This window comes from Urocampus carinirostris, chromosome 1 (assembly GCF_059441175.1).
Source record: "Urocampus carinirostris isolate Australia breed hairy pipefish chromosome 1, RoL_Ucar_1.0, whole genome shotgun sequence".
In the NCBI taxonomy this organism is placed as follows: Eukaryota; Metazoa; Chordata; class Actinopteri; order Syngnathiformes; family Syngnathidae; genus Urocampus; species Urocampus carinirostris.
The window spans coordinates 56,179,048-56,201,925 of NC_142349.1; the positions used below are offsets into that span (position 1 = coordinate 56,179,048).

Sequence of the window (22,878 nt, forward strand, 5' to 3'; positions counted from 1 at the left end):
AAATCGATGAATGAGCCAACATACAGGTGGACCAGGAGGGCCTTGATCTCCTTGTGGTCCAGGAAAACCTGAGCTCCCATCAGGGCCTGGGTCCCCCCTCTCCCCTTTCAGTCCAGGTCCAGGAGGACCAGGAGGTCCAGGTGGACCAGGATAACCTTTGACCAACACGTTTAAAATTATTGTCTGTGCCATGTGCCACTTCATTTGGGAAGAAGTGTTACCTACCTGGCCTACCGGGATCACCATCATATCCCCGGGATCCCTTTTCCCCGGGTAAACATGTCCCATCTTTTCCCGGTGGTCCTCGTCGACCAGGATCCCCGTTTGGTCCGGGGGGTCCACTGTCTCCTATTTGACCAGGTCTTCCAAAACTGGGCGAGCCAGGCACACCAGGATCACCAAGAGAACCTACAAAGCAGCAACACATTCTGTGAATTCAATAGTCATAGAAAGAAATGAGGGACAGTAAAGTTAAAGATTCACCTGGACGACCAGGGTCACCACGAAGACCAGGTGGTCCCACTTCCCCGGCTGTATATAAATAGGAACATTTCAATTAGATTGCAAATTGACATTCATGTATCTTAAATATTGTCATCGTAACGTCAGGGGTGCTTTGATCAGAAACTGTCCAGGCATTTGGATCGTTGCAAGCCTTCAGGCCACTTTACCAGACCTAGGCTGGTTCTAGGCCCTTGTTCTAGATCCGCACCACTGTCAGCCCCCCCTTTAAGATCTGCACTACCTGCAGCCCCCTTTACTGGACCTGTGCCGCCTCCAGGCCACCGTGATAGATCTTTGCTGCCTCCAGGCCCCTTTACCTGGCCAGCGCTACCTCCAGATCCCTGTTCCAGCTTCCTGTTTTTTAAACGAGGCACCCTGGCAGACACCTGCTCTGCTCCAATGGTGAAGGACCTCTGGCCGTTTAATGTTGTGGTTACTTGTCTGCCGGCAAGACAGGTCCCTGTTCCAGCTTCCTATTTGGCCATGAGGCATCCTGGCAGATTCCTGCTCTGTTCCGGAGATGAGGGTCCTCTCATGTTTTTGTTCCTTGTCCAGCGGCATTGCACCCTCTGCTTCCCTCTCTTCCAGCACCCCCTTTGTTGGGAGACCAAAAGCTAGCTCCTGTTTCTGCTCCCTGTCCATTGGCTAACCCTTGGTCGCTTCCTTATTCCGTGATAATAGACTCTGGACTGCATTCTTTTCTGGCTTTTTCTCACATATGCCATGTTATCAGCATGTCAAGACCTCTTAGCAATTCAGGCACGCCAGCTCTAGATCTTTCGCGGTGTCGGTACCCTGGTTCTGTCTCACTCTAAGAAGTCTCTCATGACATGATTTGCTGTATCCTACTTGTTTCTCCTTTTGGTCCTGGTGGTCCAGGGAAGCCATCTCGTCCTTGATCGCCTTTGGGACCTGGAGGACCCAAAGTTCCTGGCGGGCCTTGCGGACCTATAGCCAATTAAAAACAATAGATAATCATAATAATGTTAACAAAAATAATTAACATAATGTAGACGTAATCAGCTGCCTACTCCGGTATTACAAATTCTCTGAAAATTTACCTAGTGGTCCATTTGGTCCTGGTCGTCCTTTGCCTCCAGGAGGTCCATCTGAACCACTTGGTCCTTGATTTCCAGGTCGACCTTAAACAAAAAGATTGGAATACATCAAACCTTATTAGCCAGAAGAGGACATAAGCCATTTATAAATGGTTACTAATTGACACCGTTTGGTCCAGGGTTTCCTGGTTCTCCTTTGATTCCATAAAATCCTGGTAAACCCAGTCCTCCAGGAACACCAGGCTCGCCTTTTTCACCCTTTCTTGTTCGTCTGTCAGTAAAGCCTGGTTCCCCCTGCGGACATTGAGTATCCATTCTTGCTTATTGACACTTGGTGAGTCATTTCATCCTAGCCTAAGTCAGACTAGTGTCTTTTATGTTTCACCTTTTGTCCAATTGGTCCAGGTGGGCCATATCCATCATAGTCTGGTTCTCCCTTTTGTCCTTTGTACCCGTTTGGACCTGGTCCCCCATTTGGACCGTGTCTTCCTGGGCCTCCTTGATCCCCTTTGAGTCCTTTGGGTCCTATTTAACCATTATATTAATATTAATACAGATTTATGAATTGCATTGACAATGTATTTTATTCTCTCTGATCATACAAATAAATACAAGGTTACAATAAATTTTAAATCAACAACTTTAGGAAATTGAGAAAAACAGAAAAAAAGCCGAAGCTTATCTCAGTTCCGTTCCCTTGACACTTTAAGGGCTATACAAATAATGATGGCTGGAAAGCAAATGTGTAATCTCATCACTGTTGGCAAACATACTCGTATTATATTCACCCTAATACAGCCACTCAACATATTTTAAAGAAAGAAAAACGCAACATAAACAATGATAAGCCTCAACCTTGATTCTCCAACTCGAACGATAACATCTTGTGTATGCTGGTCAATATGACTGAGCGCATATAGTCTGTTCCATGAACGTCTCTTCTAATCATTTTTGCTTTGTGATTGATTTACAAACAAAATAAATACAATGAATGACAAACTATATATATATATATATATATATATATATATATATATATATATATATATATATATATATATATATATATATATATATATATATATATATATATATTAATTAACATAAAAAGCTGACAAAAATTCAAATCTCACCAGGGTTGCCTTCATGTCCCCGATCTCCTGGATTTCCAGGAGGTCCAGGGCTTCCTTTTAAGAATGAAGTGATACCTGGATCTCCTGGGGGACCTGGGCAGAACAAATACCATTTTTAAATATTAAAATTCCGGTTATGTTTATATGCAATAGGAAAGGGAAAGAATAGGTACCTCTCCCACCAGGTCTTCCTGGTACTCCAGTATTTCCCCTTGGTCCTTTCCCCCCAATGTTCCCTGCATCTCCCCATGGACCTTCTAGTCCGGGTTCACCTGATATAATTCAGTTAGCAAAGGATTAGTCAACATGTATGGCAAATGTAGAACAAAGAGAGATTATTTTCAGAAAAACTTTTTTTCAAAATAAAAATAAGGAATAGGATAAGGTTCCTATTTCTTAAGCGGATTATACCTTTGGTAAATGACTTTTATTGGAGATGAATTTGTTCGGAATACGTATTTCTTATTATACCGTGGACCCTCGCGATACAGTGACTCTGCCTTACAATGTTGTCAGTTTACGTGTGGAATACGTTTTTTTTCTGCCCCTCTTTACGGCATCTTACCTGCAATACGACATCAACAACGAATTATTGTGGTGTTCATGCGTTTATAGTTAAATCTTTGATGCCTGTCTACTATTGGTTGATGTGAAAATGCTGGTTTGCTATTGGTTCGTGTCATGGCATCATGAAAATTCTGATACTCCAAAAAAAAGTGAAGGATGTTGCCCTCTATTGAAGAAAAAAAGGAAAATAAAATGCATTTTTCCAGATGTGTAAAAACACTTCTGGTATTTATACATTACCTCTACCGTTTCCTCGATTATCTGCAAATACATTTACTAAGGAAAACACCCAATGTTCTCTGATCTTGCTCAATTCTAATTATTAACAATTTTCAGTAAATAGTAATCAATGACATCAAAGACAATTCCAAATGTAGCTAATGTCTTTTCCGAATCTCCAATTTAAACTAATCGCTTTAAGACATTTTATTTCAACTGTGCCAATTAATAAGACAAGCTTTTTTGTTTTATTGTCACTGTCATGATGACTGATTAGTTTCACCTGTGCCCGCACGTTTGGCGCCAGCCGCTGCGGGCTTCCTGATTGGCTCCCCGTCCTACTTAAGCTCAGTCCTTTCACTCGTCTGTTGTCAGTCCGTCAGCGAACCTCTGTTTCTACAAGTCAAGCACTTTGACTCTGACTCCCGTCGGTCCCGCTTTTTGCACCCGTTTTCCACCCGGCCGTTCCTGATTTCCCCGTTTGTCTCCGGCTACAACCTGTTTTTTGACCCCAACCACGTTTTGCTCTCCCTTCCCGGCTTACGACCCATTTTTGATCCCGACCACGTTTTGCTCTCCTTTCCCGGCAATCGACCTGTTTTTTCTGTCTTCGACACCACGATCTCCCTCTCCGGAAGATCCACTTCCGCATTCGGAACACGATCCGATTCTGTGAGCAGCTTGCTTCCCGCATCCAGCGAGCACTGGATCGCGGGCGCTGCCCTTCCTTTTTCTCTCAATAAACTTGTGGTTAACGTTATGCATCTGGGTCCTAATTCTGTTCTGGTCGTGACAGTCACCAAATTAATATATTGTAGCACAAATCACTTTCAAGCAAGTCACTACGCAAACAAAGGCAAGTATTTCAGTCAGTCATCAATAAAGTGTAACTTTAAGTCGTTGTTGTATGTTGAAACTTAATATAGATTACAGTATAAAATATTAGAAGGCCTTTCTCACAAGGTAATCTACTTCACGGTGCCTTACCTATTTTGTCTTTCCCAATTTAGAATTCAATCAAAGCCAATAATAACAATTCCTCACCTACTCTTAATTAATTTCAGAATCTTGCGTGCTTTGTGAGGAATTTGCAAATTAATATGACACAATACTATATTTTTGTACTGTATTTACCTGCTGTGGATCAAAAATGTTTAGTGTTGCTAAAATGAACAGCAAGAATACAATAACCATTTAAAGGAAATTTGCAAGAAAATACGAAGGAGACACACAAATCGTTGCACTTGCTAAGAAATATGGCCATAACAAATTGACGATCAGGACAACTATAAAGTAATTAGAGGTGATTAAAATAATTAAGTCTTCTAAGGGCATAGCTTTCCATCATCCACTTCACGGTGATTTAAGTTTGCGATCCCTAGAACGGAGTAATGTTGTAATGTTGTATCCCAGGGGTCAACTGGAGTAGAAACCAAGCAATCTTATGGCCAATTTTGTGCCATCCCTTTAAATAATGCGTGACAGCCAATGGTGTTGAATGCTGAGCAAAGGCTGTGAAAGGTTTTCTTTCGCACGGTTAATGAATTAAAATATTGGTTAAGTACGTAACCTGGTGGGCCAGGATCTCCTGGAGGTCCTTTTTCGTCAAGAGGATTTGGAGATGGAGGTCCTCGGGGACCCCTGGGTCCTGGTTCCCCAGGAATTCCTGGAAGACCCCGGGACCCTTTGCTTCCTGGATGACCAGGATCACCTAAAAACAATCCATTAAACTTTGTTTAATTATGAAGCTTACGACACTTCCTGTGAACAAGAAAAGGAAATCAAAATCAGGGTGCATTAGTACCGATTGGGCCTGGTGCTCCTATATGCCCAGGCGGTCCAGGTGGTCCAAATCCTGGTAACCCAGCTGGTCCAGGGTCTCCTCTCTCTCCTGTCGAAGCCAAAAGGAAAAAAATAGTCTGAACGAAGTTCTCACACCATTTTGCATGAAATACAATTTACCTGGTTGTCCCGGTCGTCCATTTTCTCCTTTAAATCCTTTTTGGCCAGCCACCCCTGGAGGACCTGGGAGTGTTTCCCCTGGAGGACCAGGATCACCTCGACGACCACGTTCACCAAACCCAGGTATTCCTCTGTCTCCCGTTTCACCTTTGGACCCGTCGGGTCCTAGGACAAGATATAGAAGTAAAAGGTTAGTCATCAGGTGAACAGAGAAAGATTTTAAAATGGAAGCTAAATTAAGTGCCACATCAATTTGTGAGATGTATATTTTGTAGTACTCTAACCTCTTGGTCCAGGGTCGCCATCTGGTCCTGGTGGCCCCGGTAGTCCAGGAAAAGAGTCACATGAACCTTTAAAACCTGGGGGACCTGGGGGCCCATATTGCCCTTTGGTTCCTAAAAAAATGTAAGCGACACATAACATGTTGTTTATCTATGGATTCACATATTTCCTTTGAATGTGTAACAGTCTAAGAGAACCTTTTTGTCCTGGTGTACCAGGATTTCCTGGCGATCCTGGGATCCCTTGTGATCCGGGGATTCCGGGACCTCCATGAGGCCCTTCATTTCCATCATTTCCTGGCAGGCCTTTTTGGCCTTTTGATCCCGGTTTTCCAAAACCACCATCACCCTTAAAAGACGAAAAAATATATACCTTCTATTTCTATACAATGTTTTCGGTATTTGATCATACAGTATACCCCCGGAAAACGGTGTCCACAACATTTTCACATTAGAGTGTGGAAAAAGATGGGGGATTTTGCTCCTCTTTATGGCATTTTCCTTACTACATGACTCAAATGATTTCATCCACCCCAAAATTTATAAAATTTCTACTTTGAGGCGTTCTTCCATATGAGGTTGACACTCTAAGATGCTTGTCTACCATTGGTTGACATCATATAAATTGCAGATCTGCTGTTGGTTTGTGCCAGGGCATCATGAAAATGCTAATACGCTATAGGCTGAACCTCTTCCCACAATGCCTTTTTCTTCATTGAGTTCAGAATCGTGTGTGCTCTGTAAATAATTTCTGAGTTAGTGATTTTTTCTTGTACTGTAATTATTAATTCTGGATACTAGGCTTGCGAGGATACTAAAGGGAGAAACAAAAATATGCTAACCATGAAAATGAAGATTATGCTTATGAAGAAATACGAAGAGGGCACACGAATTGTAACCCTCACTAAGTTGCATTGCTATAACCAATCGACAATCAGGGCTATCATTAAAAATAATGGAGGTGATCTTCTAAAGGCATAACAATTTTCGAAAGATTAAGTTTTTATCAGTTTCAATTATAATCCGCCATCCTCCCTTCTGCATTCACCCACTAACTCCACTGAACCAGCTTTAGTCACATCACACCAAAGGTAAATACAATCTTATTTTGTATATTATGAGATATTTCAATCATATCTACGTACATTACACATAAGTAATACTTACCATCTCTTATTTTGATAGTTTATTGTTTTTTCTGGATTACCCTGTGGGTTTAATACTAATTACCATAGGTTTATATACCCCACCATACAGCAAAATACTTTCATGAACTCCACCTCAGAATGTTTTAATGTCGTAACCCGGGGGTCTACTGTTTTTGAAATGGGTTCTTATTGACCTTTATCCCAGGAGGACCGGGAGGGCCTTGTGGACCTGGGCGACCGGGGGGACCAATAGATGGACGGCCCGGGGTACCTGGTAAGCCTTTATCACCTGTATGAGACACTTTAGTTCAGTCCTGCTTCATGATTGTAGGGCTGTTGGTAGATTCAAAATGTAAAAGCAACCTTTCTCTCCTGGGAGCCCTGGTCGTCCGGGATACAATTGAGCACCTTTTTCACCTTTTGGCCCATCAAAGCCTGGACGGCCTGCGTAACCTGGACGGCCTGAAATACCTGAAATTTTGTTTGTTTTAGTGAGAATGAACAGCACTCCCATCAGTTAGTAGGTCCACACTTGCAGTTTACCTGGCCTTCCTGGATCTCCTGGTTGACCTTTAAACCCAGGTAGTCCAGGCGAACCTTTTTCTGTTTGTCCCGCTTCTCCTTTCTGGCCTAACAGGGTAGGAATGGACGGAATATGGGATAATATTTACTGTTTCATAAAATATTTTAAATGTATATCCGAAAGTCTACACACCTGGATATCCAGGTTCCCCTGGAAACCCAGGTACCCCCAAATTTCCCTTCATTCCCGGAGGTCCAACAGGCCCATATCCCGCTGTTCCAGGGTATCCGTCTGGTCCCGGTCTTCCCGAATCTCCAGGTGGGCCTGGAAAGCCTTTCTCCCCATCTCTACTAAACTAAAGGGCCGAATAAAGAAAGTTGTGATTGAATTCCCCTAGTTTTCAAATATTTTCATTCCATTCTTACTGAATCCCCGGGTGGGCCTGGGTCCCCTTTGCGCCCTTGCAATCCCGGAGGCCCAGAGAGTCCATCATTTCCATGTCTACCAGGAAACCCTGTGTCTCCTTTCTCCCCCTTTTCCCCTGGTCGGAAATCGGAATATGGCTCTCCCTTTCTCCCCAGGAATCCTGGAACACCTGGTCTACCGAATGGACCCTTGGCACAGGAAGTTCAATGAGATTTACAAACGAGATTCATTTTTTTTAATTTTCCTGGTTAATAGAATCTTTTTTTACCGGTCTTCCTGGCAAGCCTGGGCGTCCTGGGAAACCTGGGTCACCTTTAGGCCCTGGTCCTTGGTCAGCACCTGAGGGAAAAATAGTACAGTGTAAAGAGAAATAAATATGCAGTACTCCAAGATACATGTACTGCAGGTCTATTCTCTTGGACCTCTGGCTGAGACATAGTGACTAGACATATTTACCTGGTAGTCCAGGCGGACCAGGTGGTCCTGGTTGTCCTGGTTCTCCTTTTCCCCCACAGTCTCTACAGACCTCACCCTTATCACCTGCGGGAATCAGCCATCACATCAGTTTTTTTTTCCTTTCACAGTTCTAATTTTTTTTTACCTACCTTTACTTCCATACCGCCCATTATATCCCTTTGGCCCTGGTAGACCCTTGCGACCTTTCTGGCCCGGTGGAGCTTTTATTAAATGCTTTTCTACAAACAAAGATGATCAGTTTTAACTCATGAACATAAGAACATTCAGTTTTAATTACATCAATGCCTAATTTGTAATGTGTGCCATTCGGATTGCAGAATATGGCGATAAGAAACAACATTTTTACTTAAGTACCATTTTTTTTTTATTCACTACATTCAGTTTAGAGAATGCCAGAACCCAAATAAAATAAAGTAGACTCCTGGATATGACATTAATCTCTGGTGCTGTATAGCAGGAGAATGGGAACCTACGGTAATGAATAACCGATGAGTTCCGAACCCCACCGTACTCTAGATTAAAACATGATGATGGTCTGGTCGAGACACAGGTGGATGCAGAGGAGGGGTTCTTTTTTGTAGATGTGTATACTTGCCATGGAATTTTAGCGAGGATAGTGATCCGTGTACTTTCTTTATATTTTTGGATAAATGCAAGGTTCAGCTCAATGGTTATCATGGTTTGGCTTCTCCCATAAGCATCACTGCAATCCTTGGGACCTTTAGCGAATAAATACTGTACAAAAATAATTTGCAAAGTTTTTACAAAGCACATTAGATTCTTAACTGAATCAATAGATATACATTGTGGGTGGTAGTTCAGCCAATAGCGTATCATTTTTTTCACTACACTGTGATGCAAACTAATTGTTGCATTGTTTATGACCAACAATAGAAGCTTGGCATCTTGGAGATGGAACTTGAACAAACTTAAATTTGGTAGATAATTGGCAAAGCGAAATAATTTGTTGTTATTGTCACATGGTGGGGGAAATACCTTTAAGAACGGCTGAAAAGACATAGTATTCCACGTCGTAACGTAAAACCAATCTAAGCTGGGGACGCCGTAACCTGGGAGTTTAGTGTATTACATTTTTAGCGCATACTGGTACTTCTGTGGACACCTTACTGACTTTGCATGCAGTGTAACAGTTCTTGACTACACAGTTCACCGTAGTGTGACAACATGCTAAGGCAGGACTGCTGTATCCCTACTATCGAATGATCCCAATAGATGATACAACAATGTACAATTGACGATACAACAATATACAATATCACAAGTGAAGCACAAGATTTACATTACAGTACCTGACGTATCTGCAGGATCTCCTGGTAAGCCTTGATCTCCTTTGGGTCCTTGATCACCAGTATCCCCATCTGGACCTACTGGTCCTGGAAAACCTTCACCTGGTTCACCCTGATCCCCTTTGAAACCTGGAGGACCGTCAGGACCTCGTGGCCCTTCTTCACCAGACGAATCTCCTAAAATTCATTAGCTGTGATTAGGAACATACAATTAAACACACGCAAGCATTACAAAATTCTTGGAACACATCAGCCTTCGTGAATGACGTTTATAACCGTCATAATTTCTTGAATTAATACTTTCAGGTAGCCATGCATCCCAAATACTTTTAGTTGAACATTGAGCACCTGGAGGACCATCAGGTCCAGGTGGTCCAATTGGGCCTGCAAAAAAACAAAACAAAAAAAAAAAACAGAAATATGTTTGGTTTGCGTTTCATTGTGGTAAACCGCAGCATCTTAGATGGTTCACCTCTGGGTCCAGGTGTTCCATGGCGGCCTGGATCACCTGGATCTCCCATGATTCCTTTTATCAGTCTAACTGGTCCATCAATCTGCACACACAAAAGTTGCAAAGCTCGAATTAGTTCCTGATCAATCTTCTAACAACTCATATACAGTGAACCCTCGCAGGAACGTGATTCTCTCTGTCTCTTTACTTTACTCAAAAGCGCTGTTACGTCTCTGCGACACATGGCTGCCATTGGTCGACGTCATATTAAATGCTGGTCTGCTATTGGCTGAACTCCTTCCCACAATGCTTTGATCTTTATTGAGTTCAAAATCCCGTGTGTCGTATGTCGTTTTCACTTCTCCGTATGTAATAATACGTTTTTTTACACCCCTCTTTACCGCACTTCACCAACAAATTATTTAGCATGGCAAAGAATTTATGAAATTAAGTTTGTGCGAGTTACGTCTCTAGTATGCCTCTCTGGTCTCTCCTGAAAATGCCAGTATGACATTGACTGAAATACCTCCCTCGATGCCTTTCTTTTCAATTAGTTCAGAATTTCGTGTGTTTCGAGATTACTGTGCATATATAGATACTGTATTTTTATTCAATCACTCATGGGTCCAAGGCTTGCCATGATGCTAAAGGGAGAATCAGAAACATGATGACCATGGAAACCAAGCATGCGATTATCAAGAAATATGATGAAGGCACAAAATCAGTTGACAGTCTTGAATACTGTAGAAAATAAGGAGGCATTTAAAGCCAATATGTTTTCTTGGGGCATGACAACTCTCGCTTGTGGAAGATTTAAAATAAGTTTTAATTTCAATCAGCCTTCTCCTCTGCCTTCTACATTCACCTGCTATTCCACTATACCAGCTCAAGGCACGGCACACCAAAGATACATACATTGGAATTGTTTCTATAAAATATTTCTTTATTTTTCATTATTATTGTTATTTAACAATATACATCATTTGCTAGCAGTACCGGGGTTCAGAAGACATTGGCTGATAACCATAGATTTCTATGCCCACAATACAGCAATTTCAAGTCGTTTATTTCACTCCGCAATCCCCACCCCAGAACGAATTAATGTTGTATCCCGGGGATAAAAATGTTTTTCACCTGTCACAGGCTCCTTTTGGAACATAACCTGGTGATACGTAAAGGTTCACTGCGTTTAAAAAGAGAATACATTACTATTATTTTCCCAGGTAGACCCGGTGGACCTGGATCCCCTTTCAGGCCCTATTAAAACAGAGCACAGTCATACATTTCAATAAAAATGGCAACCCTTTAAAAAAACAATTACATGAGGATTATAAGTAACTACTGACCGTCTGTCCTGTTGTTCCTGGGTATCCTGGATCACCTCGAGGACCAGGCCGTCCCTAAACACCACGATAAATTATCATCAAGCTGTTAAGTCTATGCAAACAATAGCAGTGGGCAATGCTGGGAATTTTAGTATAGATCTGATTAAAGTAAAAGCATAGTCGTATCAATCGATACCGAACCAAAACCGATACTGTCACGATGTTTGAACTATGCACCCTTGACCCCTTGAGTTACTTTATAATTGTGATAAAAACGATAAAAAAGGTCATTTTTTAAATTAAATAACTACAATAAAAACTTTACAATATAGAAACTGTATTACAACTGTTTCAGAACAAAAGTCAAGAAAGTGAAAACAAAAAGCAGCAATGTAACATAATAGAGATATAACAAGGTCAACATGACAAGTAAAATACCTTCCATGTAATAATATTTGGAAAATGAAGTCAAAGTGCAAATAAAGTAAACCAGCGTTCCTCAACTGGTGGAGTTCAGGGCCCAAAAGTGGGTCAGGGATCCGTTTTTGGGTTTTGGGCCTTTACCTTGGAAAATAATGCTAAGATGAAGAAAAAAACAAAAGGTCAGTTTAATTCCTTAACATTAGATCACGATGATGGTCTGCTCAATCTCTTCTTTCCTTGCGTTTGAGAGGGACCATATCTAACTTTTTTAGGATTTTGTTGGTTTTATTTGCCTTTTCTCCTCACAGCATTGGGTCCCAAAAATGAGTGATAAGGGGAAGAAAAAGTCAAAAACGATCGAGATGAAGAAGGAAATGATTGCGAAATACAAAAATGATGTACAAGTGTCTGCAGCTAAAGTGCTGCTAGGACGCACAATAAATGGTTTAAAAATGTTACAATTACATTAGAGACCCAAAGTGTAATATTTGTCCACTGGATTGCACTGTGTTGTCTGGTGCGAGCTGGGGCCAGTGCCACAGAGCAGAGCGTGGCGGCAGGATGCTGGACAAAAATGGCGGCGTCCTAAGTGGACAATCCACTGTGTAAAAGAAATACAAATATCTCAACCTGCTTTTTAAAATTATTTTTATAAAAATTAAGATCGGTATGATGGTTCATGTATTCTTGCTTAATATTGAGATCGATTTTTTTCTCATTACTGAATTAAAGTTTTTTTGTACCACTAGCAGGTACTTAATTTTACACTCTTGCCCTTTAAAGTTTATCAACTACATAATTAATTCATTAATGTTTAGGTACAGGCTTTATTCATATTTTCAATGTATTTAGGTATGCAGCTATTGAAACCGTTTTAGAGGGTCGCTTATATGGGATGTAGTTTTATATTCAAGTATATACCAGACTTAAATTTGTTTTGGTTTTGCTAGTCATTCTATTTTGGAAAAAAGGTCAATATATTATACTATCTCTCCTTTAATCTGCACAATCCTTTAATTGACTAAATTTAAGTGCAATTTCTTTCCTTGTCCGGGTCGCAGCTTGTCATTAGGGTGGAATGATGGGTCCTGAAAGACCAGTTGAGTACCACTGATATATGCAATATGATGTACAAACCATTAACAGTATCTCATCTCATCTCATTAGCCGTACCGCTTATCCTCATTAGGGTCGCGGGGGGGCTGGAGCCCATCCCAGCCATCAGTGGGCAGGGGTCACCCTGAACTGGTTGCCAGCCAATCGCAGGGCACACAGGGACAGACAATTCGCTCGCTCATTCACACCTAGGGACAATTTGGACCGGCCAATTCACCTGAAATGCATGTTTTTGGGAACGTGGGAGGAAACCGGAGTGCCCGGAGGAAACCCACGCAAGCACGGGGAGAACATACAAACTCCGCACAGGAAGTCTGGAGCTGGATTTGAACCCACGACAGGTTCCCATGACATGAACCGTGCCGCACAAGCGCTAACCACTGCGCCGCCGTGCTGCCATTAACAGTATTAACAGTTTAAATCTATGAGGACAACTGTTTCAGAGCAAAAGTCAAAAGAGTCATACCCAAAAACCAGCAATGTACCAAAAAATGCAAATACTGTACAATAATCTTAACAAGACAACTCAAATATCACATTTTCTGGACTTTTAGGCATTCCCAAAAAACCCAAATTTACCAAAGATTTGAAAGTGTGCATTACACTGTAGTGTGCCTTTATCAAGCATGATACACGGTAAATACATTAGGAAATGCATCACTTCAACGAAATGCTCATATGCTGCTCATATATGCAGTAACCATTTATGAATTAATCAACTCATTTTACTCGGGAAACCAGATTCTTTAAAACTCATGTTCCATGAAATGCGTTTTTATTTTCTGTTTTAACCTCTTGTGCCTTATAGTTTGATGCACTTTATATACGAACATAATCTTTCACAAGGGGGTATTTCTTATAATCAGGTGCGCCTTATAGTCTGCGATATATGGTACCTTTCATTGCACAATATTTTGAATATAAAATCAGGAATACAAATAAAGTGAAACCACAACTGGATCGATATTGAAAGTTATAATGTATGCATAATCTCACGACACACTAACAACAGTACAATAGTGCTAGTCAAAATGGGAGGCCAGTATCAATTTTAATACAATACTATCGATCCGAGCCAAGTACTCGCTCGGTATTGATAATATCGATATTTGGATCGATCAGCCCACCTTTAGCAGGCAGCATACCTACCGTAAATCCAGCTTGTCCGGGATCGCCATCCTTGCCCGTCTTTCCCTGCAAGGACAATTAGGTGCAGTGAGAACATCGGGCCATGCATTCAATCAGTAGCTCGTGTTTGCCGGAAAGCAAAAGCTCTACCGGCGGCTATTCGTTTATTTTCTCATTAGAGTTTGTTTTACTGCGGATACATTGCACATCAGTCATCATAAATGCAAGAACCGCTTGCGACTGGCCAGGGCAGAACCTCTGTTGCATTATTCACAGGATTTGTCTTGAACGGGCTCGGAAAACAAATGACAAAAACAATCGGCGAAGGTGATACCCTTCAGAGACGTTTAATTCTCAATGAGAATATTTCAGTTTGACGTTCATTCAATGTCATGGGAAATGTTCTGTTAAAGAGATTATTTACTTTTGTGATGCTCATTACTGCCCTCTTCTGTCCACACACGTACACTCGCAGCAATAGTCGACGGGAAATAATGGATCGCAACTTCACGCGTGACTTCATTTTAGCCGCAAAAGAGTGAAAGAGCCACCACGCATGACAAGAATATGCTTTCTTGGACCCCACTCTCAACAATAGTCGACGGGAGATAATGGATTGTGGCCAAACCACTGCAGTTCATTTTAGGCAGGCCACAATGACACGCTTCAACGGCTCAAAAATGTGGTCTGCTGGCTCATGATTCCAGACTTTCGATTGAGGGTAATGGATCGCGACCGCACAGATGCTGTTCATTTTAGGTATGAAAATGGACAAAAAGAGTTGCCATACTTGCACAAATTTGCAGTCATGGCCCTTGCTCTCTGGAATAGTTGCCCAGGGATAGTGCAACAATGCCACACTTTGAGGCCCAAACCCCCCAAAAATGCTGTCTTGCCGGCCCCTGCTCTCTGAAGTGGTCGACCAGGATGATGGTTTATGGCCAAAACTGTGCATTCAATTTTATGTGGGCCAGAATGGCACGCTTCATTACAAAAGTGCCTAATATTAGTCCCTGAACGCAGCAATATGGGATTGGAGATAATGGATGGCGGTAGCATGAATACAGTTGGTTTTAGGGTGAAAATGGTTATGGGAAACAAAGAGCCGCAAGGTGTTTTGCCAGTCCCCACTCTCAGCAATATTCAATTGGGGAGAATGGATCGCTTCTAAACAAGTGCAGTTTACTTTTTGGTGTGCAGAACAGCAAAGAAGAACTGTTATACTGGTAACATCCGAGTCACGACTGGGATTGGACCAACTGGTTGGAAATCCATTACAATGGCGCTATCTACTGCCAAAACGGTATCTGACTATAGAGTTTAGTGGTAGACTTCTGTGCTGGCTAGCTGCTAAAAGTTGTTGAATGTGTTGCCGGGCTGGTCTGTGCTGCAATCCAGATATTGAATTTTAAAAAATGAATATTTGCTTTAAAAAAATGACTGTGGTCGCAATTGTGAGATCAGTCAAGAAGGTCGCTCGCCGGATGTTACTTTATATATAAAAATAAAAATAAAAATACATCCATATACAGTATATGTCACTTACTTCCGGACCGATTTGGCCTTTGTCTCCCTTCTGTCCACTGCCGCCAGGGTCTCCCTGAGATTGATACATTAAACACATACATTTGTTGGTTAAAATAACTCAAGTAATGTCAAACCTGGAAAAAAAGAAGCACAGAAAATAAAGTAGAAACACTTTATTTTGTTTCTGTAAATATAATTTAGTATTATTTTTGTAATTTTTGACTGATTGTTGACTGTTGATTTGCATGATGGTGAAATCACTCTCCTACCCCACATTCCCCCAGGCTCCGTTTTTATAAAGGCTATTGGAACTCGGTTGGGAATTGTTAACACATACTTAGTAGAGAAAATATTCTAATTCCAACTTTTTTAGGAAAAAACAATTGAGGTATTCAAATCTTTTAATAAATAAAAAAATGTATTTTTTGTAAAACTGGAAGGTGTCTATATTTTGTTGACATTAAAGTCACTATGGCATTTTGGTTTTCTACGATTCACAGTTTAGCATATGTGAAACAAAAATTGTCCGATGAAGCAAGTTATTGTCAGGAAGGACCAGAACAGAGCAGGGGACCCCAGAGCGTTCGTTACAAGTCTTTATTTGGGGAAGCATAAGGGTTAGCGGGAAACACGATGACCGTCGAACGTCAGCAGCAACGTCTTGAGGACAACTTCGGAAGACGTAGCTAATCGTAGCGTGGGACGGAAGCAGGTCGAGTTTACCAGGACTGGACAGAAGATCGTAGCGTGGGACGGAAGCAGGTCGGATCGGAGGCAGGCAGGCAGAATCAGGTAAACAAGAAGGCACAGGTAATCGGGAGAGTCTTACGGGGTACAGAAGTAATCCTCCGACAAAGAGTTCTCCGCGTAACGCGTTTAAAAAGGGAGCATTAACCAATCAGGAAGCACATTCCAGCGCGCCACATGATTACCCCAGGTGGCTCCACTTGGGTAATCATGACAGTTATGGGCTTTTTTGCAATTCAACTACGATTTTTGAGCACGTAAAAAAAAAATGTTCACGACCAGAACAGAAGTAGGACCCAGATGCGTAACGTTAATCACAAGTTTATCGAAATAAAGAGGAAGGGCAGCGCCCGCGATCCGATGCTCGCTGGACGCAGGAAGCAAGCCGCTCATGAGATCGGAACGTGTTCCGAATACGGAAGTGGATCTTCTGTAGCGGAAGATACTAGCGTAGTAGATGGAAAAAAAGGGCGTTAGCCGGGAAGGGAGATCAGAACGTGGTCGGGGTCAAAAAACGGGTCGTATCAGGGGACAAACGAGTAAATCAGTAACGGACGAGTGAAAAACGGCTGACAAAACGGGACCGACGGGAGTCAGAGTCAAAAATGCTTGCCTTGTGAGAACAGAGGTTCGCTGACGGACTGACAACAACCGAGTGAAAGGACTGGACTTAAGTAGGATGGGGAACCAATCAGGTAGCCAGCAGCAGCTGGGGCCAAACAAGCGGGCACAGGTGAATGTAACGAGTCATCGTGACTATATATCCAATCAAACATGTTATAGCCTTATTACCCTTCAACTAAGATTTCCTGTATAGCCTATTTAAAGAAAAAAAAGAAAAACTCGATTGAGCGTGTTATAGGGCCATGCCCCTTCTTCTACCATTTACGGAATAGCGTACATTAAAAAAAAAAAAAGCCTGATCAAATAAGTTTTAGGCTTATTTCTCTTCAACTACAATTTCCCATATAATACATTTTAAAATAGTCCGATCATACGTGTTTATATATAAACTCACATACAAAATTTCATATTCAATGAGAACAGCAGTACAATTTTTAGAACCCTCCTCTGATTGAAAAACTGATGTGAACTCCGATTTGTAGACGGTGGAACTTACCTGGTCTCCCTTGCAACCTTTGTCCCCGGTATCCCCTTGGTCCCCTTTGGCACCCTGGAACCCAATTCATTCTCTCACATCAGCAAAAAATATGCCATTGGTGCAGTTTTTTTGTATTTTTTTGTTTTTACGTTTCTCACCTTCAAGGCACTGAACTCAGAGAAATAGTCCCTAATCCGACCCGGAGGTCCGGGTGGTCCTGGTTGGCCTTGTCTTCCCTAAATTGAAAGCAGTTATATTCATTTCTATTTAAGTTATTTTATATGCCTATAAATAAATAACCTTTGGTCCCGCTGGTCCTGGGGTACCCACACCACCTTGACCCTAAAGATGAAACAAATATATTTAAGGGTATCAGGGGTCAAAAACTTTTTTGAAACTGAGAGCTAATTTTTTTTTTTTTGCTACTTAGTAGCAGGGGCTAAAACATGTTGTCATGATGTAACAATGTTATTGTTATCTTATTACCACGTAATTGCTATGTTATTATCAGGTTGTAAGTATAAGAAGCATTGATAAAACAGGCTCTGCCGACCACTAAAAAGATGACATTTGCAGAAATATTGTGCAAAAATAAGAATAGCAAATACAAGGGTATATATTATTTTATAGTATTTTTTTGAGTGATACTATTTAAAAAATGTGTGGCAATTTAGGGTTTCACAACCTTTATTGAGATCAAAGCTACTTTTTTGTTGCTGGTTAGCACGTAGGGTTACCAGTTTGTTATGCATTTCTAAAATAACAACGTATCATGTTACTACTCTGTTATGACTATGTTATTACCATGTTGTAATTATTAAAAGTAGGCTTAAAATAGACCAGATCAACCACTAAACAATGACATTAGCAGCTACATCGATGGTAAATTGCTATGGTTAAATGAAATACTGAATGAAGCATCATTTTGGCATTTATATGCATTCATTTTTTACAGTATCTGGAAAACAGTGTGTTATTAAACATCATTAATATTGGGTACCAAGAATGTCTACTATGATGTTATTAGTATGTTTTAACCATATTATTACCAAACTACATAGGCAACCAGTAAAACATCCTGCCAGTTGGAAATCGAGTTTCCTGGAAAATTACAATGCCCCACTCACTGGTGAGCTATTTATAGGACCAGTCTTCGAGCTACTCAGGTGTTCTGAAAGAATTACATGGTGCCTACGGGCACCACGTGGGCGACACTTGATCGTTTAAAAAGTACTGGGTCTAAAAAAGCCATAGAGGTTCTGTGACAAAAATATATAGTCCCACCTTTGATCCCTGAATACCCCTTGATCCTGGTTGTCCCTGTTAATAAAATAATTATTAATACAGATTTAAATTATGTTTTAACCGCAACATGCGACTACACACATCTTGACCACGTATTCCCGCATCTCCTCGTGGTCCAGGTCTCCCCCTGAAACCTGGGTCCCCCTAAAACGACAGGAGATTAAAACCTATCAGGAGAAATATGGGATGTACGTTTATACCCTTAAACAATTTGTGGGCCATTTACCTGTTTACCGTCTCTTCCTGGAAGTCCTTGCTGTCCTGGAGTTGATCCAACTGATTTTGCAGGCTGACCCTACAGGAGGTCAAAGATTTAAATTATGTTTGGAAAAAAAGGTAAAATTGTATATAATGTACAAGAGAGCGACGGGTCACGGTGTCCCTACTTTTTTTATCTACAGTATATTGTTTTTTTATCATGACTTAAGTGAAGATATTTCAAAGTTCCTCATAGGTGGTAGTGAAAAAAATGGAGCTCAAGTTGACTAGAATAAAAAATACAGTCGACCCCCAGGTTGCAGCGTCCCTATCTTACAATGTTTTTCCGTCCCTTGTTACGGCATTTTCCCCACTATACAACATCAACAACAAATTATTTCGCATACTCATAAACAGATTTTTTTAAATTTGGTGCTTATGACAGTCTGAGTTACCAGAATACACGATAACCATGGAAACAAAGCTTGCAATTATAAAGAAATACAAAGAAGGTACACACATCATTGCCCTCGACAATCCGGACAATTATTAAGAATAGGAAGGTGGTTAAATTATCATGAGGGTTTTGATGTCCTTTTCGCTGAATCGCCTCCCACAATGCTCTCTTTATCTCCGTTCAGTCTAGAATCTTGTATCTTTGTACTGTATGTTTTTTACTAGGGGTCCCAAGACTTCGTAAGTGAGGGGCAAACCATTATAATAGTTGAAATTGAAGCTTGCAGTTATCAAGAAATATGAAAAAATGTCATGATTGCCCTATTTGGAACACCTGTGGCAGCTTGATTGGCGCCAACAGTCCGGACAAGCTGATTCGTGGCCACACCTTTCTTAAGCCCCGACTTCAGTTGAAACTTTGTCAGATCGTTGCGAGCTGTTGTGTTTCACTCAGTAAGCGTTCCCGTCCAACTCCGCCCCTGTTAAAACTTGTTTCCTGCCTGATTCCCGTTTTTTGAACCGTTTCTGAACCTGACTGTTTTGCCTGCCGCCAGCCTGCGACCACTTTCACGAACTTGACATCGCCTCTGATCTCCCACACTGGTCAAACAACTTGCTATTCCCGCCTGTCTTCTTTCGACACGGAAGTGTCAATCCCGCCTTGCTCGTTCCCGCTCTCCGCCAGTCCTCGGATCAAGCAATCAAGCAAGCCTACTCTCACTCTCTTTGAATAAAATCTGAGAAACGCATGTAATTGAGTCCTGTGTCCGTTCTGGTCTGTGACAAAAACTACACCCATCATTTGCCTCGCTAAGGAATATGGGCTTGATCAATCGATGATTGAGACAATTGTTACAAATAGGGGGTAGATTAAAGCAACACAGTCTTCCAGGGCATGACCAAACTCGCAAGTCGAAATTTTATAAACGGTTTTCATCTTAATCTATTGCCTCTTCCTCCATGTGCGCCAACCCTATTTAGCATGCATTTAAAATAAACGATATCTGTCTTCAGAGGCATGATTTCATCGGTTATCTGTATTGTTTAAAAAAAAAAAAAAAACGAAGCGGAAGATCGGGGCATGGTCGATGGGCAAAAACGGGTCAATAGACAAACGGGAAATCAGGAACAGACGAGTAAGATACGGATGAAGACGGGACAGACGGTAGTCAAAGTGCTTGCTTTGCGTATGCGGAGGTTTGCTGACGGTTTGACAAGGAGTGACTGGAGTACTGAGTTTTAGTAGGAGGGGAATCAATCAGGCAATAAGCAGCAACTGGTGCCAAACGAGGGGGCAAATGGGAGGGCAATGAGTAATCATGACAAACAGTGGAGAAAGCTGTTCAGAGTTGCGTCCTCATTGGTGCCCCCACGACCCATGAGCTTAAGGGATCCGTGAACCTTAAATTGTGAAAATGTGTATAAAATTTCAATGTTTGAGGTTCAGAACACATTAGCTAATTACCATTGGTTTCATTCCACAGCTATACGACAATTTCACAGTCCCCACCTCAAGATTGATTAATGTTGTATACTGGCATCTACTGTATCTATATAATATTTTTCTTCAGCATCAGAGTGCAATTGAGTTATAGTATTTGTATCTCATACTGAAGCAAGCTATCGGTCCCTCTTGAATGTGTTCCAAAATGAGCTCGGGGATCTCGGGAATTTTAGCTCGTCATGTTATTATAATTTCCATCTTTTTCTTTTTTTTTTACAGCTCCTGCCAACAAACTTCCAAAAGGGCAGTCTTGAGCACTTTTGCACTTTTGGTTATGCAAACACCCGAATCCCAAAAAGTGCTTAGCAAAGTGACCTCCTCTGGCGCAGCATGTATTTTATTACCTTTTGTCCAGCAGGACCCGGGAGACCCTGTGAATAAAAAATGGGGAGAGCGCTTTAAATATTGAAAACAGGCTGTCGCAGTTGTGTTTAAGGAAATGTAGTGTCATGAAAAATTCAAAATACAGTCAAACCTCTGAAGTAGATTGAACTTGATCGTAATAATTTTTAGGACTGGCCAATACCACTGTTGGCCACTAGAAGCCAATAAACTACAATAAGGTTCTGTCTATTCGAAAGAAAAAAGTGCCAACATTTTACATATAAAAACGTCCTTTTAAAATAAAAATTGAAAAATATATACATATGTATATATATCCATCGATCCATCCATTATCTGCACCGCTTATCCTCAGTAGGGTCGCAGGGGTGCTGAAGCCTCATCCCAGCTATCTTTGGGCAGTGGGCAGGGGACACCCTGAACTGGTTGCCAGCCAGTCGCAGGGCACACAGGGAGAGACAATTCGCTTGCTCATTCACACCTAGGGACAATTTGAACCGGCCAATTAACCTGATATGCATGTTTAATTAACCTGACATGCATGTTTTTGGAATGTGGGAGAAAACCGGAGTCCCCCACGCAAGCAAGGGGAGAACATGCAAACTCCACACAGGAAGTTCGATCTAATGACCTCAGAACTGTGCCGCACACATGCTAACCACTGCCACACCGTGCTGCCCCTATATATATATATATATATATATATATATATATATATATATATATATATATATATATATATATATATATATATATTTATATAAAATCCTTCTAATCTTTAAGAAATGTTTTTATAGATGTAGTATGTATGTAGTATAATATATTTCCCCCATTTAAAAAAAAGTTTTTTTTTATTGTTTAACTTAAAAAACAAAATATTGGGGCGGCAGTAGCTCAGGAGTTAGAGCGATCATTTTAGGATTAAGGGATCCCAGTTCGAATCCCGGCTTGTCCGTGTTACATGTCGAAGTGTCCTTGGGTAAGACATTGAACCCCCAATTACCCCCAATAAGCAGGTTAGCGCCTTACATGGCTGCACAGATCACGTGAAGCACAATGTAAAGCGCTTTGGGAAGTCATTGACTTGAAAAGCGCTATATAAATGCGGATCATTTCATTTCATTTCCTATACGATTCTAAGGGTGTTTTTTTTTGTTGTTGTCATCTTCTGTTTCCAATATTTTGTATCAATTCTTCATTTATTTACTATTTAATATTGTGTTTTCGATTTTTTGTAAAACACTCTTAGGCTTCCGTAGGTTATACGGAAATAGAGCGAAATAATTGAATGCCAGAACGAAACATAATAAATCCTTTATGATCTCGCTTTTTATGTCCACAGACATTTAGACCTGGAGACGAATTTTATAATGTACGTTTTGGGATATTTCATGTATATTGTAAGATTATATGTTAAATTTGTTCCTAAAAATGAAAAGTTACTGTAGATTCGGAATAGTACACTGTTTAGCTATTTTAATACTCTTTATTTTGGTAAATAACGTTTTTAAAGTGTCCAAAATATTGTATTTGCAAAAACATTATTTGTTAATTTAATCATTTTAATTGACCTGAAACAGCAACCTTAAAACAGATTATTCAAGTGTCGTCAGGTTGATATAATATCGCGATGTGAACCTCACGATACG

General features: G+C 41.0%; 1 protein-coding gene across 1 annotated transcript in view; it reads right to left on the reverse strand.

Annotated features, from left to right (window-relative positions):
- LOC148376332 (uncharacterized) overlaps positions 1-22,878 on the reverse strand; it is a 35,954-nt gene that overhangs the window by 4,966 nt on the left and 8,110 nt on the right. The window contains exons 8-43 of the mRNA XM_088319637.1: positions 21,232-21,258; positions 18,956-19,024; positions 18,811-18,873; positions 18,709-18,744; positions 17,725-17,766; positions 17,583-17,660; positions 17,443-17,496; positions 15,595-15,648; positions 14,070-14,114; positions 11,403-11,456; positions 11,266-11,313; positions 10,078-10,159; positions 9,954-9,989; positions 9,609-9,782; positions 8,427-8,516; positions 8,278-8,361; positions 8,090-8,160; positions 7,821-8,009; positions 7,588-7,750; positions 7,416-7,502; positions 7,236-7,343; positions 7,067-7,161; positions 5,923-6,073; positions 5,728-5,838; positions 5,444-5,608; positions 5,286-5,372; positions 5,052-5,192; positions 2,869-2,967; positions 2,696-2,788; positions 1,948-2,087; positions 1,730-1,856; positions 1,566-1,646; positions 1,354-1,452; positions 484-531; positions 226-408; positions 25-155 (exon numbers count right to left, since the gene is read on the reverse strand). Of these exons, the coding sequence (XP_088175763.1) occupies positions 25-155; positions 226-408; positions 484-531; positions 1,354-1,452; positions 1,566-1,646; positions 1,730-1,856; positions 1,948-2,087; positions 2,696-2,788; positions 2,869-2,967; positions 5,052-5,192; positions 5,286-5,372; positions 5,444-5,608; positions 5,728-5,838; positions 5,923-6,073; positions 7,067-7,161; positions 7,236-7,343; positions 7,416-7,502; positions 7,588-7,750; positions 7,821-8,009; positions 8,090-8,160; positions 8,278-8,361; positions 8,427-8,516; positions 9,609-9,782; positions 9,954-9,989; positions 10,078-10,159; positions 11,266-11,313; positions 11,403-11,456; positions 14,070-14,114; positions 15,595-15,648; positions 17,443-17,496; positions 17,583-17,660; positions 17,725-17,766; positions 18,709-18,744; positions 18,811-18,873; positions 18,956-19,024; positions 21,232-21,258 (3,405 nt within the window). The remainder of the gene's footprint in view (positions 1-24; positions 156-225; positions 409-483; positions 532-1,353; positions 1,453-1,565; positions 1,647-1,729; positions 1,857-1,947; positions 2,088-2,695; positions 2,789-2,868; positions 2,968-5,051; positions 5,193-5,285; positions 5,373-5,443; positions 5,609-5,727; positions 5,839-5,922; positions 6,074-7,066; positions 7,162-7,235; positions 7,344-7,415; positions 7,503-7,587; positions 7,751-7,820; positions 8,010-8,089; positions 8,161-8,277; positions 8,362-8,426; positions 8,517-9,608; positions 9,783-9,953; positions 9,990-10,077; positions 10,160-11,265; positions 11,314-11,402; positions 11,457-14,069; positions 14,115-15,594; positions 15,649-17,442; positions 17,497-17,582; positions 17,661-17,724; positions 17,767-18,708; positions 18,745-18,810; positions 18,874-18,955; positions 19,025-21,231; positions 21,259-22,878) is intronic.